The sequence below is a fragment of the Rhododendron vialii genome, chromosome 2a (assembly GCF_030253575.1).
Source record: "Rhododendron vialii isolate Sample 1 chromosome 2a, ASM3025357v1".
Classification (NCBI taxonomy): domain Eukaryota; kingdom Viridiplantae; phylum Streptophyta; class Magnoliopsida; order Ericales; family Ericaceae; genus Rhododendron; species Rhododendron vialii.
Genome location: NC_080558.1, coordinates 7,383,789 through 7,402,977, shown reverse-complemented (window position 1 = coordinate 7,402,977; position 19,189 = coordinate 7,383,789). Strand labels below are relative to the sequence as shown.

Sequence of the window (19,189 nt, the reverse complement as noted above, 5' to 3'; positions counted from 1 at the left end):
TCCCTAACTTTCATATGAAGTTTTAAACCTGAAACAAGAAATTGAATCCCTAACTTTCAAGCGTAGACCCCAGGCCAACCCCTTGGGTTGATCCAGTTATATCTTTGTTTGTATCACATCAAGAAGAACCAAACCACGAGGGTGCAATATTTGGACCAAAGTATGCATGTTTCGCAACAATTCACAAACAACTTTATTTTAATTCCACGTTTTTACAACTGATAGGAGGAGAATTGAAAAAAAAAAGAAAAAAGAAAAAAGAAAAATAGTACTAGCTAACTTGCAGTAGTGAGATTCAAGTGCGAGCATCGATCGCCTCGGGACATCTTAATCACCAAGCCAACCCTTTGTCTCGAATTAATTAATTAAGCTCTCGAGTCATTGAGGCAAAACATCCATGTCTAGGGATTGTGGCCCCATGGATTATCTGGATTCTTGATCAGCTTTCTGTCCATCTTATGGTCTGTTATTTAGAAAGCACAAACTACATGTTAATCTCAGTCCCAAAATATTCATAATAATAATTTAAAGGCTTTCTAAGCGGTCTTTAGCCCAACGGCATCAGGGATGCTGCTATATATGAGAAAGGAGGTTAGTAATTCAATTCCTTCTCCAATGTGTAAATTTAACTATTCTAACAAACTGACTTGCGGATCAAAAAAACAAAAAAATTGACTTTCGCCAATCCAAAAGAAGTAAATTTAAATGGTTGATTAATCACCAAAGTATTGCCATGAAATTTTGGCATATTGTAATTAAAAAATGCTAATAACAACCCAATAGACTGTCAATAAGACAAAAAAAAAATGACCAAAAAACAAACACAATTTTCTATGTGTTTGCCTTGAAAAATGTTTAAAATATTGTATTGGAAACTTTTTTTTTTTTTAAATATTCTTCTTGTTTTTTTGACAACTTAATTGACTGTGAATAGCATGATCAATTGTACTCCTTTCGTTCCACAAAGTTGGTCCCTTACGAAACTACATGCAATTTTTAAACTCAAAAATAATATGCCTTTACTAAAATAATTCCAAAGTAGATGAAACCAACTCGGAAATAATGTTGGAGGTTTCGAATGTAAAACCTAAAAGGGGTCGAAATCCTAAATTGTAGGCCTTAACCGCTGATCGGCTAACTTGTGGGTTATGTAAACTTACAAGGATTTAGAGCACTAGAAGTCTCGACCAGTTCCCTAGCAGCCACTTGAAAAGCCAAGAGAATGACAGAGATCAAAAGGACTTGCAAAACAACAAAAAGCTTACTTAAACCCATTTTCCCTGGGTATAGGGAAAGGGCAGGTAGGGTTCACCCTTTTATAGCCCAAAAAATGTATGACACCCATTTTCTACGAATTTAATGCACCTGCCCCCAAGAAGACTTGGACTTTTGGGTCAACGCCCAAGTTCAATGCATGGGTGAGAAGAGCCATATGTTTAAGAAGAGAATGCGAAATTGCTAGGCTCGAACTTGTTTGTTTAGCATCCGAGTAGAGCTTGGATAGCTTTTCTCGAGCCGAGTCTTGAGCCGTTCAGCTCGTTTGTAGCCTTAGATTGTGGAGAAAGAGTGTAGATTTTCGATTTGCAGAATGTTCAATGAGTTTCGACCTCTAAAAAAATGTTTGATATCTTCGAAAGCACTTTCAGAAAACATCTCTTGTAACAAAACACCTTATTTTCAAACGCTAATGTGATCATTGAATGCGTCATATATACCCTGGCCATGTCCTTTTATTTCCAGTCTTTTTTTTATACTGTATCTTCTTTACTTCTTGTTTGATTGTTGGGCTTGCCGGTTGCCCATATGGCATTGAACACGCCAAAGAATTGTAGACGTATGGGGCTCATCAAACTGGCTTCTTTTTTCCTCAATCTTTGACAAACAATTTTGCTTTATTTCGAGGTTATGGTCCCATATTGACAAGATCTCTTCCACACAAGCTCGTTCAAACTGAAACCCAAGTCACATGAAGTGCGGGCGGATACGGGTTCGGAAGTGCGAGCGTGAAAGCGTTTCCCAAAAACTTTCTCTAACAATTAAAATTCGTCAGTGCGAGGATTGAGAGCGCGAGCGTAGGCGATTACTAAAGCGTCAAACGCACAGTTATTGGTAGTGGAACAAAGCTCACAGAGTGCAACTAGTGAGTGGACAATTCAGTCCTTGGGGAAAATTGTTGAGTGGTCCTGTGTCCCAACAATACCTCAACAACGTACCACACGTTAATATTACACACGGGGCTTTCCTTGATTAAGTATTCACTATTCCATTAGTCAATATTGATCCAAACCGGAAATAGTTTCGCACATGCTCTTTAGATGCAAATGAGCGGTTCGGATTATTTTTCTAGGACTTCATATGTGTTCAAAATGCTTATGTACGAGATGCATGTATCTACGTGTATGTACTCATAGACTTTTCACATTTTATATTGCAGAGAGCTTAAAAGTATGATATCTATAGTTATAAAAGTATGATATCTGTACTAAGCTTACATTTTATATTGCAGAAAGCTTAAATTGCCCGAACAGAATTTGTTTATTCACCGAACAGGTACAGTAAATTGGCTCATCATTTTTGACAAAAGTAAGCAAGACCAGATAACATTGTCTGTGCAAAACTGAGTAGAAGCAAGAAAACAACACCAAGAAACGAGATGATTTTCCACGGGCCATTGAAGTAATCCCGCCGGAGTTTCGCCATCCATATGTTCTGTCGACGCTTACAATACGCACTTATGTCGTTGAAAACTTCGTAGTAACAGAAGCTGCCGCGAGACACGAAGACACAGGTGGAGGCCTTGCTAAAAAATGCCAAGACGGCTTCATCATCACCCAGCATGTTGTTGAGAATCCCACAACGGCGAAGCAAACTGACATCCTTCGCAGAGTTGATAAGGCAACACAAGAAAGTTAGGTAATCCGTGATGCACTTAGGGCCAGCGTCCTGCAGATGCTCCTCGTGGGCGATTAAGTTTCTGAAAATAGTATCGGTCTTCTCTTCGACAGCGAATTCTGGGATATAAATTGTACCGTTTGCGAACTTTATGTCGAACAAGGGGGTATGCTTAGCCTTCTTGAACCTGATCCCGGCCTCATATAGCTCTGTTGCGCAATTTATGTAATCCCATCTCTTTCCCTCATTGCAACTATTTCTGTTAGAAACTAATTTGGCAAACGAAGATGATGTAATAGTGTGAAACAGTCCGAGAAAATGCTTCACGCCGTCGGGTGAAATCCCATATGAAATTTTCAAAAACCTTTCGGGACCTGGAGACATGCTACAAAAATATTGTTCCCGGACGCAGTAGTAGAACCGTATCAGTAAGTCAATGATGTTGTCTCGTGGATCCAGAATTTTTGTCAAGTTGAACAGATGCACGAGAATAAAGAACGGAAGTTGATTCTCAAACAGCATCAAATCCCGCCATATACTATGAAGGATCCAATCCATTTTGAAGAGAAGGTCGTCTGTACCTCTTAGCATTGTCATAGAGAACTTGCGGAGAAATTCAATGACAAAACAGCCGTCGAGAAGCATCATTTCCACAAACTCCTCTTCGCTAAGGTTTATGGAGTCTGCATAACATCCTTGCGCTCTTTTCCGCAATTTCCTCATGGCTACGACGTACCTATCTACGCTCGTCTCCTCTGTTCGTTTAAGAAGCAATTGAAGATACTGCAATTTGTGTTCTTCCATCATCTGTAGATGGCCTTTACTGCGGTGATATGGTCCAATCGACAGTATTTCTAGTTCGTAGGCCTTTTCACTCTGCCTACGTAGTCTATCATGAATCTTGTAAATATACCACTCAAAATGTGCACCAGATAGGCGAGTAAGCTTCTCATCTAAACGAATGGAGAGAGGATCAGCACTTGCATTGGGCATCATATCTCACCAAGATGAAGAAGCCCTGTCCAAAGAATCACCAAAAGATTTTTCAAGGACAATGTAAAAAGAATATAGTACAAGATTTCCCATTATTGGTAATTATAGATTGATGTTCTTGTGAGTCTTGGTTTGACACTTAGCTAACTGACCTGAGGTAAGGGCCGAGGACAGAATAGGAGCAAATACATAATACAATACATTATTACAACGGACAAATAACTTTACTTATTTCCTGCAGAAGAGAAATCACTGAAAATAAAGCAACAATTATTACTGTCACTTTAACTTTATTTCTCTTAATACTTATTGCACACAACACTCCAAATAGTAGAACAACAGCTGGCGCTAATTTGAGTAGTACTGGGAATCATCCAAGTCATACTGGCAGAGTAAAACTCTGTAGGTTTACTGTATGATGATACAAACCTTAAGATATAAATACATGTTATATAGGCATTGGCAGTATCGGATGATACAAACCTTGAGATATAAACTTTCTTCCCTCGATACATGTTGAAAACTGGTGCGAGCCATTAATGCACCGAGTTACACAAGGTAAAAATCTTTGCATCGTTTCTTTCTATTCATGCTTGATTTGTTCGTTGTGCGATTTTGTATGTGCGTTGGTCCTGGCATACTTGACGGGTTTTCTAGAAATGTATTTCATGAACTTCCTAAGCTTACATGCCATGGCTAGAACTCAATATTTAGTCTAAGCAAGCAAAAGCTAAACACCCTTCAGATTTGACCTTTCATGATCAATTTACAGTTGGTGATAGATAACTAAAGAAACCTTAAGGGCATAGAGGAGAAACTACAAATTTCCATCTACGGGACGGGAAGAAAATTAGTAATCCAAAGTCCAAATGACACAAATCATATGATATACGGAGTAAAATTTTATTATATCACAAAGAGGGAGTCCGATTTTGTTCACCCACCGAAAAAATGGGTGAACAATACCCACCTCCTTATTGGTTGAAAATTAGTAATCCAACGTCCAAACAACGCAAATCACGGTATAGCCAGTTCGCGAATCAAAAAAATGTTTTTATTAAAGGCCCCGAATTTAAGTGATAATAGAGGAAAGGATGAGAAAATGTATTTGCACAAATCTTTTTTCATGATAATACAAGTATTCTAGATAGAAGAATTAAGCAAACCAGTATTTCTAAATTTTTCAGCTATATATACAGTTATATAGATCTATTAAAATTAAAGTCGATTTCCTATTTATATGATCGCAGAAAGGTTTTTTCTTTTCAGCTGGAACCACAGTTCCGAAAAGGGATTTCCATGTTTGCAAGAGGCTTTCAAGAACTTCTAGTTTGCATTACTGAAATTTATCAAACCCTTACCCAGGACATCTCAAAAGGAGAGGCCTATGGCACTTAAAAAAAAAATGGTGACAAAAACGATGACTACCTAACAAATGCATAGCTAACACACAAAAATAAGTACAACAGATGTACGTAACTAACCAAAAAAATGCGCTACCATTTTGGAGTTTACCATATACCCCTATTCTTTACTTACCAAAAAAATTTGTGGAACTGAGATTAAAAAAATTGCACTAAAATTTAAGCAGGGCGGCTCCACTCTCCCGACCTGGTTTAAAAAATTGCACTAAAAATTTTTATGTTTTCACGTATAATTTGGTTTTTCTTCAATATAGTCAGCACTAAATTATTCAAATGTAGTCAAAGTAACTGAAAATTCACTTAAATTTGTGTGTAGCTAGACAATATGCTCAACACAACAACCAAACAAATTTTCAACCAAAATAAACTAGTTTCTTTTTTCATAGAGCTTTGTATGAAAAAAAAAATTAAGAATCTTTTACGTTTTTGTTACCGCTGAGCTAAAATCCTAAAGCTACGCATAACATATGCACAAAACATAAGTAGCTTTCTATGTCTCTCAGTCTCAAAATACAGTGGAAGTTTCTTTTTAATACTTGCAGAAATCACACAGAACTAATCCGTATAAAAGTTCTCAAAATGAATCACCATTAAACTTCGATGCATGCGTAACAGCGTGCATTTTATCGAAGTAGAAAAATTGTAAAGTAAATCGCATGAGATACACGTTTGAGGATACTGGTCGAACACTTGGTGGGCAACAGAAAACACATTTAAAAATGCAGAGGAAGACTCACCGAGTGGACGAGTACACACCTTTTCTGCGTAATCAGAGACAGAAAAGAGAAGCAATTCGCATGCCTTCCAACCGACTTCTTCTCCAACTATGAAAAGGCAATTTCTTCTCAATTTAGAGACCCAACTACCCCGAAGCCTATAAAAGTAAACATACCAATAGGGTTTTCGGAATCTTTGGGCGGTTATTGGCCCCAAGCTTTTAAATAATGGTTTTCGAAGACGGAACGATTAAACATTGCTGTGTAATGGTATCGGAAGTATTATCGTTACATATCTAATGGAATCGGTTGTAACAGTCGTGAATTTTTTGAAAATTGATGAAGTAACTAAACAAACACCCCATAACGGACAAGTATCCGCTGTAATGGCCGTGAATCAGTCTGTGAATCGAAAACAGACCGATTGGTGACACGGTGAGATGTTTCATCTCTCCAGTTCATCAAGATGTAACCGTATCGAGAAGCTCAAAAAACTGTTACGAACAGCCTGTACGTTACCTTCCGGCCAATTTTTAAAACCTTGATTGGCCCCCTCCAAGAGTGTAATATGGGAAATCCCCCTAGTGGAGGGAGTGAGTAGTGAGTGATGTGACCGATCCCAGCCGCCTTATTTGAAACATTTGGCCAGTCAGTAGAATTTCTTGCAAATTTTACTTACTCCTTATGTGATGTCGCCTCCTTGTTTTCAATTATCAGCACACTAATTGAAAACAAAAAGTGGTGTAAGCTGGAAGGAAGACTAGCTAGACAGAAAGTCACAAAAAGTCTAGAACCACCACACACACTCATTGCATATGTCCACCGCTAGTAGATATATTTTCTGAATTTATAGAGACGAAAGTGAACAATTTATGGGTATATTTTACAAGGCCCCATAAAAATTATTTTAAAATTTATGAATATTTTTCTGTATTTTTGTGGGATCTAAAATAGAATACGCGTGGCGTGTAGTGGACTTGTGTGGTGGAACAATGCGGTGGCCATAGCATTGTTGCTAGCTAGAAGTTTAAAGTCTTAATTTTTGGTGAGGCATAACAACCCTAGAGACAACACAATCCACTCTGTAGAAGTAATAATGATCGTATTTTTGTAAAACCACACAACTCACTTTGCAGTGATGTACGCAATTGAGACATAACAGACCAGTAAACCTGAACCTCATAATTTTTTGAATAAAAACAAATATTAGTAAAAAAAAAAAACTTTACTGGGTAATTTTTGTTTTTATTCAAAAAAACTATAAGTTTCGCTAATTTTTGTTTACTTTTCTTATTCCTATCGATGAGAAGAATTAATAAGTCACATAAATTTGATGTAAAATTTAAAAATACTAAAAAAATTGAATAAATATTTTTTTTTAAAAAGTCATTTTGACTTATTAAGCCAAAACCACCCAAAATAGCCTCCAAAAGAATTACACAAGTTTTCCTCAAAGCCAACCTTTGGAGTATTTTTGATGTAATAAATGGTAATGAGTGAAGAGCGAGATAGAAAGAGAAAGTAATTAAGAACCGTGAAGGGCGAAAATATTTTTTTCAAAGATGGAAAAAGAAAAGTGGCAAGGCCACGGTCGAGTGCGCGGCTGATTGATATAACTAGCAGCCTAGTATTGTTTCCACGTCTGACCAGACATAAAATACCTAGAAATTATGCAACCATATGAATATTGAAAGTTTGTTCGATGTCCTTAGGGCATTCGTCCTCCTATATATTCCCGAAGTGCCCGAATTTAGTACAAAATCGAGCGTAGGTTCCACATACTTTTATGAGAGAGAAAGAGCAATTTATATTGCGGAAAGCTTAAAATTATGATATCTATAGTTATAAAAGTATGATATCTGTACTAAGCTTACATTTTATATTGCAGAAAAGCTTAAATTGCCCGAACCGAATTTGTATATTCACCGAACAGGTACAGTAAATTGGCTCATCATTTTTGACAAAAGTAAGCAAGACCAGATAACATTGTCTGTGCAAAACTTAGTAGAAGCAACAAAACAACACCGAGGAACGAAATGATTTTCCACGGGCCGTTGAAGTAATCCCGCCGGAGTTTCGCCGTCCATATGTTCTGTCGACACTTACAATACGCATTTATGTCGTTGAAAACTTCGTAGTAACAGAAGCCGCCACGAGACACGAAGACGCAGGTGGAAGCCTTGCTAAAAACTGCCGAGACGGCTTTATCGTCACCCAGCATGTTGTTGAGAATCCCACAACGGCGAAGCAAACTGACATCCTTCACGGAGTTGATGAGGCAACACAAGAAAGTTAGGTAATCCGTGATGCACTTAGGGCCGGCGTCCTGCAGATGCTCCTCGTGGGCGATTAAGTTTCTGAAAATAGTATCGGTCTTCTCTTCGACAGCGAATTCTGGGATATAGATTGTACCGTTTGCGAACTTTATGTCGAACAAGGGGGTATGCTTAGCCTTCTTGAACCTGATCCCGGCCTCATATAGCTCTGTTGCGCAATTTATGTAATCCCATCTCTTTTCCTCGTTGCGTTTTTTTCTGTTAGAAACTAATTTGGCAAACGAAGATGATGTAATAGTGTGAACCAGGCCGAGAAAATGCTTCACGCCGTCGGGTGAAATCCCATATGAAATTTTCAAAAACCTTTCGGGACCTGGAGACATGCTACAAAAATATTGTTCCCGGACGCAGTAGTAGTACCGTATCAGTAAGTCAATGATGTTGTCTCGTGGATCCGGAATTTTTGTCATGTTGAACAGATGCACGAGAATAAAGAACGGAAGTTGATTCTCAAACAGCATCAAATCCCGCCATATACTATGAAGGATCCAATCCATTTTGAAGAGAAGGTCGTCTGTATGTCTTAGCATTGTTATAGAGAACTTGCGGAGAAATTCAATGACAAAACAGCCATCGAGAAGCATCATTTCCACAAACTCCTCTTCGCTGAGGTTTATGGAGTCGGCATAACATCCTTGCGCTCTTTTCTGCAATTTCCTCATGGCTACGACGTACCTATCTACGCTTGTCTCCTCTGTTCGTTTAAGAAGCAATCGAATATATTGCAATTTGTGTTCTTCCATCATCCGTAGATGCCCTTTACCGCGGTGATATGGTCCAATCGACAGTATTTCTGGTTCGTAGGCCTTTTCGCTCTGCCTACGTAGTCGATCATGGACTCTGTAAATATACCACTCGAAATGTGCACCGGATAGGTGAGTAAGCTTCTCGTCTAAACGAAGGGAGAGAGGATCAGCACTTGCATTGGGCATCATATCTCACCAAGATGTAGAAACCCTGTCCAAAGAATCACCAAAAGATTTTTAAAGGACAATACAAAAAGAATATATCCAAAAATTTCTCATTATCGAAAATTATAGAATGATGTTCTTGTGAGTCTTGGTTTGGCACTTCGCTGACTGACCTGAGGATGATACAAACCTTAAGATATAAATACATGTTATATAGGCAGCAGCCGATAATACAAACCTTAAGATTTAACTTTCTTCCCTCAATACATGCTGAAAACTGGTGCGACCCATAAATGTCGTCCCTAGTTACACAAGGTAAAAATCTTTGTGTCGTTTCTTTCTGTTCAAGTCTGTTCATGCTTGATTTGTTCGTCATGCGATTTTGTATGTGCGTTGGTCCTGGCATATATACTTGACAGGTTTTCTAGAAATGCATTTCATGAACTTCCTGAGCTTACATGCCATGGCTAGAACTCAATATTTAGTTAGTCTAAGTAAGCAAAAACTAAACACCCTTCAGATTAGACCTTTCATGATCAATTTACAGTTGGTGGCCGGTAGATAATTGAAAGAAACCTTAAGGGCATAGACGAGAAACTACGAATTTCCATCCAAGGGACGGGAAGAAAATTAGTAATCCAAAGTCCAAACAACACAAATCATGGTATAAAATTTTATTGTATACCTAAAAATTGAGTCAACATTACCCGCCTCCTTATTGGTTGAAAATTAGTAATCCAGAGTCCAAACGACACAAATCATGACATACCCAGTTTGCCAATCAAAAAATGTTTTTATTCAATGCTCCGAATTCCTATAGTAAGCAATACTAGAGAAAAAAACGAGAAAATGTATCAGCACAAATCTTTTTCATGATGATACAAGTATTCTAGATAGAAGAATTAAGCAAACCAGTATTTCTAAATTTTTCAGCTACATATTTATATAGATCTATTAAAATTAAAGTCTATTTCCAATTTATATGATTGCAGAAAGGTTTTTCATTCAGCTGGAACCACAGTTCCGAAAAGGTTTTCCATTCTTGCAGAAAAAAAAATGCGCAACTACTTAAGTACATGTACGTAACTAACCAAAACCAAAATGTGTAACTGAGACCATAAACATGCGGAACTAATGAGCCAAAAAAACATTCGTACGAGGCACCAACCCCCATATTATCCGTCCTATACTTCCGAGGTACACACACCCAGTCACCCCTAGTGCAGTAACCCAAAAAAATACGCAAGATAAACCAAAATTTGGCACGGGCGGCTCCACTATATCCCGACCTGATCGAGTTCAAAAAATGCACTAAAAATTTGTATGCTTTCATGGATAATTTGGTTTTTTTTCAATATTGTCGGCACTAAATCATTCATATGTAGCCAAAGTTTTTGAAAATTCACTTGAATTTGTGAGTAACTAGATAACATAGCTCAACACAACAACCAAACAAATTTTTCAAGCAAAATAAACTTGTTTCTTTTTCCATAGAGCTTTGTATGAAAAAAAAAATTAAAAATCTTTACGTTTTGTCACAGCTGAGCTAAAATCCCAGAGCTGCCCCTGAAAATACGCATAACATATGCACAAACATAAGTAAGCTCTTTCTATGTCGCACCTTGGTCTCTCAGTCTCAAAATACAGTGGAAGTTTCTTTTTAATACTTGGCAGAAATCACACAGAACTAATCCGTAAATAAAACCGCATGAGATATACGTTTGAGGATACCGGTCGAACATTTGGTGGGCAACAGAAAACCCGTTTAAAAATGCAGAGGAAGACTCACCGAGTAGACACCTTTTCTGCGTAATCAGAGACAGGAAAGAGAAGCAGTTTGCATGCCCTCCAACCGACTTCTTCTCCGACTTCAGCAACTTTGAAACGGCAATTTCTTCTCAATTTAGAGACCCAACTACCCCGAAGCCTATAAAGTAAACATATCAACAGGTTTCGGAATCTTTGGGCGGTCATTGGCCCCAAGCTTTTAAATACTAATGGTTTTGGAAGACGGAACGGTTAAACATAATCGGAAGTACTATTATCCTACTATGTCTAACGGAATCGGTTGTAGCGATTGTGAATTTTGAAAATTAATCAAGTGACTAAACAAACACCCCATAATAGCCAAGTATCCGTTGTAATGGCCGTGAATCAGTATGTGAGTCAGAAACAAACCGATTGGTGACGTGTGAGATTTTTCATCAAGACGTAACAGTATCGAAAAGCTAAAAAAACTGTTACGAAACGGCCGGTACGTTACCTTACAGCCAATTTTTAAAATCTTGATTAACCCCTCCGCCAGGTAACAACCAAGAATATAATATAGGAAATCCCCCTAGTGGAGGGGGTGAGTTGTGACCGATCCCAGCCACCTTATTTGAAACATTTGGCCAGTCGTAGTTGAATTTCTTGCAAATTTTACTGATGTGATGTCGCCTCCTTGTTTTCAATTATCAGCACAATAATTCATTGTACTTTGAAGAGAGTTATGTACACATTTACACTGTCGACAGAAACTTCAAAATTAGGACACCTTTACTACTAGTTTGAGCATAAATTAGACTTCTTTTCGAAGATTGATTTGGTCGTCATGAACAAAAAGAGAGGTCACGTGCACCACCGTCAAATGTGGTGCAAGCAGGAAGGGAGACTAGCTTGAATAAAAAGTGTAGGACCACCGCACACACTCATCGCATATGTCCATCGCATAGCTAGTAGATATATTTTTTGAATTTGTAGAGACGAAAGAGAACAGTTTATTTTTTCTAGTCCCATAAAATTATTTTTTATGTATTTTTTTGCAACCTGAAATAGACTATGCGTGGCGTGCAGTGGACTTGTGTGGTGGAACAATGCGGTGGCCATAGCATTGTTGCTAGCTAGAAGTTAAAAGTCTTAAATTTTTGGTGAGGCATAACTACCCTGGAGACAACACAACCCATTCTGTAGAAGTAATAATGATTGTATTTTTGTAAAACCACACAACCCACTTTGCGGTGATGTACGCAATTGAGACATCCTAACAGACCGGTAAACCTGAACCTCATAATTTTTTGAATAAAAAAAAATATTAGTAAAAAAAAAAAACTTTACTAATTTTTGTTTTATTCAAAAAACTATAAGTTTCGATCAATTTTCTTTTACTTTTCTGATTCCTGTCGATGAGAAAAATTAATAAGTCACAGAAGTTTGACGCAAAATTTACAAATACGAAAAAAATTAGATAGATATAAAAAAATAATTCATTTTGACTTATTAAACCAAAACCACCCAAAAAATAGCCTCCAAAAGAATTACACAAGTTTTCCCCAAAGCCATCTTTTGGAAGTACTTGAGATTCTAATTTCGAAGGATCCTGATTTATGAGAACGATGTTATTTTCCAAGTAAAGAGAATTGACTATTTGTCCTAGCATTTAGTTCCTGTTTTTGAAAATTATTTTTGATGTAATAAATGATAATGAGTGGAAAGAAAGAAAGATAGATAAAATAATTGAGAACCGTGCAAGACGAAAATATTTTTCTCAAAGATGGGAAAAGATAAATGGCAAGGCCACGGTCAAGTGCGCGCCGGTGATTGATAACTGGCAGCCTAGTATTGTTTCCACGTTTGACCAGACATAAAATACCTAGAAATTATGAAACCATATGAATATTGAAAGTTTGTTAGATGTCCTTGGGGCATTGGTCCTCCTATATATTCCCGAAGTGCCCAAATTTACAGCCCCTTTGGATGGAGAGATGAGAAAAGAAAAAAAAGTGGGTGTGTTCTTCCTTATTAGTGAGAAAAGAAAAAAAAAAAAAAAGGTGTGATTTCTCACCCTCCCATCCACATAACAGTTAGAAATCAAATTCTCACAGGCGACTGGTAGAATTCTGGCGACTCTCCGACGAGCTGAAATTCTCTCCCTCTCATCTCTGGCAAACCTGGTACTCTCTCTCTCTCTCTCTCTCGCGCGCGCGCGCGCGCGACGCACAGTCACTCGTTTGACGACGATTCGACGAAGGGGTGGACCACACGCTCCCCTTTCTCACGAAATCTCGCCAAAACGGAATTGGGCTTGGAAAGGGTTCTGGTCTCTCACCCTCTCTCGCCTTCTTCCCCTTCCAAACGAGGGAAAGATTGAGCTCTCTTCCCCGTTTCTTTTCTTCTCTCGCGAATTCTCGCTTACCAAATGAGCTCTTAGTTCAAAATCGAGCGTAGGTTCCACATACTTTAATGAGAGAAAAGAGCAATTTGCATAAGGAACTGAATAATCTCGGTAGAGCAACACGTACTTAACAAACTATGTACATCCTGCAAAAGTATTATTCTGCTTTGAGCTTGTTCGTTTGGGGTATTCAAAATCTCTGTGCACAATCTCCAATAAATTAACAACAGGAGAACAAATGTAGATGATGGAAGAAAAAGAAAATTTTCAGAGGAAAAACAAATGCTCTGTACCGTTTTCTTCTTTGTACTCTTGTTTTGCCCATGTATAATAGATCTCGTCGTAAATTTCATAGTAATAAATTTTCAAAACACAATTCAACGGCTGCAAAAACATAAGCGTGCATGGGTGCAAGAAAAAACCCAATACCAAGGACTCAATAGTTGCTATCAATTCTTTTGAGGTCAGTTTATACTAATTTTGCCTTAACTTTTAATTGGGCGCTCCCCTAATAGGATAGTGGAATTGGTCCTTAGAAATTAATCAACATGCACATAATTTGACTCCACACGGCACACATATGCTATCAAAAAAAGAAAAAGAGAGGACTCGGTGCCCCACACTGGTGGCATGAGCGATTAAACTAATGTTTAGGGTCCTATTCTGCAAAGAGAAATAAGTATTTATTTTTCAAATAAGTTCAAATTTTTGAATTAAAAGTGATGTATTGTAAAAGAATGACATGTCTCGTAAAATAAAAAATAAGTACTTAAAAATAAGAATTTTGACAAAACAAAGCCTTAAATGAGGCAGGATTCTCTGTACAGAAAATTCCTTTGCCTCTGTACCAACAGTTTTTTCAATCGTAAAATTTAAAATATAAGAAAAATCACACAATGCAAGGCCGAAAAACAGAAAGACTACGGCCACCGCAGGCAAAATGCGGTGGCCGGCCACCGCATGCCATTTGGGGCCCACTCCGGGCCCCGCACAGACGATCCGATCCGTTCAATAATTTTTATAAAAAAAAACCGAGTGGGTTGCGCGAGAAATCAACTCGATCCGATATGTATAGGTGCTCGGATCAAGCTTCTTATCTTTGGAAAATCAGAAAAAATGGAAAGATTGGTTTTCCGATTTTCCAAAGATGAAAAGTTTGATCCGAGCACTTACACATATCGGATTGAGCTGATTTCTAGCGTGACCCACTCGGTTTTTTTTTTTAAATTATTGAACGGCTCGGATTGTCCATGCAGGGCCCAGAACGGACGGTCACGGCGTGCAGTGGCCGGCCACCGCATTTTGCCTTCGGTGGCCGTAGACTTTCTGGCCGAAAAACCCCTCTGTTCAGCCATACAGAAGTACAAGGATTTTGACGAACCCTCGGAAAAATAAGCCAACGTTGACTTTAGAAAGGAAACCTCTGTTTGGAACTTTGAAGTGTAGTTGGCGAAAAATTATTTGGTGGGAATCAAATAATTAGTTATCATGCTCCTGGGCGTGGCCCGGCATCAATCTCCACCAATCATTTTCCTCGAATGCCGTAGGCCCCACATCCCAATCAACCAATCATGCTCCTCCAATGTGCTCTCTCTCTCCTCCCCTCCCCTCTCTCTCCTCAATTCTAACATTCACAGTTCTCACAATCGCCGACTTTCAATCAACAAAGTCTCCCTCCTGTCAGAATTTCGTCACCGACCACCGCATCTTCCGCCGCTTCAATCATGACTCATATCCTTCAAAATCAAATCTTCATTAAAATCTTCTTTTGTTTCAATTTCTCGTTTTTAATTCGATTAAAGATCGAAACTTTTACTTTCTCGAGTAACAATTATCCCTTTTCCGATTGAATGAAAATTTTCTACGCCTGATTCATCCCATCTATAAAAAAAAAAATTCTCAATTTTGGATCAGGGTTTAAATCAAAGGCCGTCACGTAACAGGATTTTAAAGCTTTCCTCGATACTGTTATTTACGTATGTATATGGTGGATTTTGTTCGATACCGGCCCGTATATGGTTGAATCACCGCCGTTACGCTTCCGATGCCGCGATTTAAAACCCTGATTTGGATGTGATTATATATGTAATTTATTTATGTATGTATAATGCGTTTATGGATATAGATTTGCTTTGATTTGGCATGGGTTTTCCTTGATTCGATTGAAACGCGGTAACCAGAGGGAGAAAGATCGAGAGAGAGCTCAGGCTCGGACCGGAGGGAAGGCTAAAGGCAAGGAAGATGGATTGACCCCTGAACAGCGCCGTGAAAGGTTCGGATTTTTCCAAATATTAAAACCAATCTTTTTCCGTTTTTGCAGTAATTTGGGCTTGATTTGATTTGGGTTTTCCTTAGAAATCAATCTTTTTCTGTTTTTGCTGTAATTTGGGCTTGATTTGGTTTGGGTTGTCCTTAGAAATCAATATTTTTCTGTTTTTTTGGATTAATTTGTGCTTGATTTGATTAGGGTTTTTCCTAGAAAAAATCAATCTTTTTCTCTCTCTTTTTGCATTAATTTGTGCTTGATTTGATTTGGGTTTCTTTATCGTTGTGGATGCGTAGGGATGGGAAGGCGCTTCAGGAGAAGGCCGCGAAGAAGGCGGAAAAGGCGGCTGGGAGTGGCGATGCCGGAGGTAAAAGCACCAAGAAATAACTGAATGGGGAATGTATTTTCATGGGATTGCCTTTAATTCGATGTTGTGTTTGATAAAGATGCTATTTTGGGGTTGGTGTTTTTGACCTTATGTATCGTGAGTTTCTTGTGTCCTTTGCATCTATTTTTGGTGTGAAGATTTAGTGTTTGGATTCTTGCAATCTGTTCATAGTTCGTATCCGTTTTGGGGAATAATGTTATTGTTCTGACACACTGGATTTCTTGTTCTGAAAACTATGTGGCCAACTCCAAATAAAATAAAAGTGTTCTCTACTTTGTCTGAGGTGCAGCTTGGATAATAATCTAGATTTCGACGCTAATTATGATGTATTTTCTATATGCTTCCGAATGTCGATAGAAGTTTAATAAATCTTGTTAAGTTGTGGATGAGAGCTCGCTAGTGTTTGTTTTAACTTGTTGGTAGTTAAGATGAATTTATTGCTTCGACGAAAACATGCAATTATGGTGATTCTTGATCCCAGAAGGAGAAAGATGCCGGATGTAACTGTAAGGCAAGAACATTTAATAATGAGATTCTTGCTTCCAAAAGGAGAAAGATGGAATTCCTGAGGATAGGAACATCAGAGCATGCAAATTACTGTGGTTCTTGCTTCCAAAAGGAGAAAGATACAGAAACCATTCTAGATACAAATTTCTGAGTGTGGTAAAAGTAATTTTTCTTTTTCTAGTCAGCACCTGGAGTTTTATTGGGTTGGAGCGGATTGGATCTGTTCTGCTTGGGGCATGGTGAATTCTGGTTCGCTTAAGTAGTTCATCAACTTTAAGAGGGTGTGAAGTCGGTTAAAGAGAACATCTCCCTTGTTAAAACCTAAAAACCTTTGTAGGAATGAGACTCTTTCAGTCAATGAGTGACGTGTGAGCGATAGTGTTACTAGACCCGCTTAAGTAGGTTTACTAAGAATCGCAACACATTTGTTGTACACCACTTGAATGGTCTAATACAAAAATCTATCCGGACGAATCATGGGTGCTTAACTTATTGAGCTGCTGGGAGCCTCAGAATTGCTTAGGGCGACTCTGCACTAGTCTTATTGCTGTCCATTCTGGTATTCCAAACGGTATGCTAACCAATCTAGGTTTCTGGCATTTCAGTTTCATTAGTTATTCAAAAATACGAACTAAAGAAGAGGAGAGAAAAAATTCAGAAGATTATGGGCGTGTTGTATTATTGTTTGTACAATATACTTGACCTTTCTTTCTTCTATATCTGTAATTGCCATATCTTTATTATCTTACTCAATGCTATTTTGTGCCCATCTGTGTACATTGTGTGTAGTTTGTATGATTTTGTTACTTTATAACTACTAATTTTAGAAAAGTACGTTATTATGTTAATTGCTAGAGTCAATATACGCATATTTGGCATATCTATGGAAGGGAAATGTCGCAGGTAATTTACTGGTAGCAAAGAAGGTACAGTAATAAGTAGCTTTTGTACAAGCAAAATTTAAGATGCTGATATACTACTGTTTACTTGTGGAAAGCATTTTTTTTTTCATTCAAAATTTTGTATTGATGCCCTAGAATTAGGGCCGCAAACGAGCCGAGCCGAGCCGAGTTTTACAGTGTTCAAGCTTGTTTATTAAGGTTTTTAACGAACCCGAGCTCGAGATTGAGCTCAGTGAAAACTTAACGAGTCGAGCTTGAGCCAAGCGGGCCTTGGCTTGACTCGAGCTCGAGCTTGTTCACGAGCCTCAACGGACCAACAAAAAATGTATATATATCCTCGCATAGGCTTAATACAACCAAAAATATTTTGATTGTGAAGGTATATATCTTTCATTTTCCTATGGAGTGGGGGTGTACTGGTGTGCGTGTGCTCTCGCCTCCCTTGGTTGACTGGAAAGTGAAAACAGAAAGAACAAATTATGAAATAACAATAAAAATCCTAAACTTAAGTATATATACCCCAGCTCGTGAGCCAACTCGAGCCGAGCTTATCCTAGCTCGAGCTCAGCTCATTTACCAAATAAGCTGAAAAAATCGGCTCTAGCTCTTTCGTTTAACTTCCGAGCCGATTTTGAACGAGCCACTAATGAGCCGAGCTGTGAGCAGCTTGCGAGCGGCTCGGTTTGTTTGCAGCCCTACCTAGAATAAGTTGATAATCCTGATGAGATGTATGTTGGACTCTGCGAATATACAATATTTACTCGTAATTGACAGATACGTAAATTGTTACTAAGATTTTAGAGAAAAAATTGTTATTGATGTATTTTGGCTACTCTTGCTTGAAATCACTGTTGGGGAATCTGGCCTGGGAATTGTATGGTGCGTAGATTCTTGCTTAGATGTGGTTAAGACGCTTTTTCAGTTCTTCTATAAGTGCATCTAAGTTTTATTTGTTCATCTTTCATTCTTATTTTTCCGAGTACTTGTATCTCTACCTGCACTTGTTCCACGGACTCGGTTGCTCGCATATGTTAAGTGTTGGAGTCATCTAACCTCCATACCAAGGACGCGGCGATACGTCATAGTAATATTCAAATTTGTCGATGTATTTCTTTAATTTCCTCTAGTAAATAGTGTTTACGAAGTGCCGTAGGTCATTTAATGAATGCTATAGGAGTTCCACTTGTAGTTGATGGTAAATAAAATTACAGAATACAATTGTTGGGTGAATGTCCAACTAAATATGTTGGAAAAGGCTCCCATACCCTTGTCTGAGTGTCGACTGCCCGACACGGATATTTTAGTTATGTAGATGAAGGACCCATGTAACATTAGTCCGGCATAACCAATAAGAAAACAGGAGGAAATCGAAGCCATGAAATACTCCTCTCTCTCTCTCTCTCATCATCATCATCATCATCATCATCATCTGTTTGAAAAATCATCTTCGTGTGTCTAAAAGCTCATCATCCTCTTGACAAATCATCCTGTTGTACTTCTACAATCCGATGCATGAATATATCTGCCTCTCATGAGCATCAGTCGTATGCAGCCGGAGCTGTTCCGGATCAACTGATCATGCTTCTTGATTACTGGTAATTTATTCCGTTTGTCAATTAATACGATTATCGACAAATGTGCCAAGTCAAAGGGGAGAATTGAAATGCACATATGTAATTTGAAGGGGTTCCATTTCGGAAT

At 38.2% G+C, this 19,189-nt stretch overlaps 2 protein-coding genes and 1 long non-coding RNA gene across 9 annotated transcripts; 1 reads left to right on the top strand and 2 right to left on the bottom strand.

Annotated features, from left to right (window-relative positions):
- Positions 1 to 169: 169 nt before the first annotated feature.
- Positions 170 to 1,546, bottom strand: LOC131318126 (uncharacterized). Its single transcript, XR_009197496.1, has 2 exons — positions 1,161 to 1,546; positions 170 to 463 (listed from the first exon to the last, which is right to left on the bottom strand). It is a non-coding gene; the product is annotated as an uncharacterized LOC131318126 (long non-coding RNA).
- Positions 1,547 to 2,478: 932 nt separating this feature from the next.
- LOC131318081 (UPF0481 protein At3g47200-like) lies at positions 2,479 to 11,199 on the bottom strand. 7 transcript variants are annotated; one of them, XM_058347885.1, is made up of 2 exons: positions 11,058 to 11,199; positions 2,479 to 3,910 (listed from the first exon to the last, which is right to left on the bottom strand). In XM_058347885.1, exon 2 carries the CDS (start codon positions 3,886 to 3,888, stop codon positions 2,569 to 2,571), a length of 1,320 nt encoding a protein of 439 aa, XP_058203868.1. In that variant the 5' UTR covers positions 3,889 to 3,910; positions 11,058 to 11,199; the 3' UTR covers positions 2,479 to 2,568. The 7 variants fall into 7 exon arrangements, with proteins under 7 accessions (XP_058203868.1, XP_058203864.1, XP_058203867.1 ...); XM_058347881.1 differs by lacking the exon at positions 11,058 to 11,199 and adding an exon at positions 9,779 to 9,796 and having other exon boundaries at positions 2,479 to 4,615; XM_058347884.1 differs by lacking the exon at positions 11,058 to 11,199 and adding an exon at positions 4,856 to 6,623.
- A 3,736-nt stretch (positions 11,200 to 14,935) lies between these two features.
- LOC131318080 (uncharacterized) lies at positions 14,936 to 16,351 on the top strand. The gene is made up of 3 exons (XM_058347877.1): positions 14,936 to 15,156; positions 15,595 to 15,697; positions 15,988 to 16,351. The coding sequence occupies exons 1-3, from the start codon at positions 15,150 to 15,152 to the stop codon at positions 16,076 to 16,078; spliced, it is 201 nt and encodes a 66-aa protein (XP_058203860.1). The 5' UTR covers positions 14,936 to 15,149; the 3' UTR covers positions 16,079 to 16,351.
- The last annotated feature ends 2,838 nt before the right edge of the window (positions 16,352 to 19,189 follow it).

Excerpts from the sequence above, each read along its gene's own strand:
- LOC131318080 (XM_058347877.1), top strand. Across the intron at positions 15,698-15,987 it reads CCTGAACAGCGCCGTGAAAG|GGATGGGAAGGCGCTTCAGG; the intron begins GTTCGGATTTTT and ends GTGGATGCGTAG.
- LOC131318081 (XM_058347885.1), bottom strand. The coding sequence starts at position 3,888 with ATGATGCCCAATGCAAGTGCTGATCCTCTCTCCATTCGTTTAGATGAG.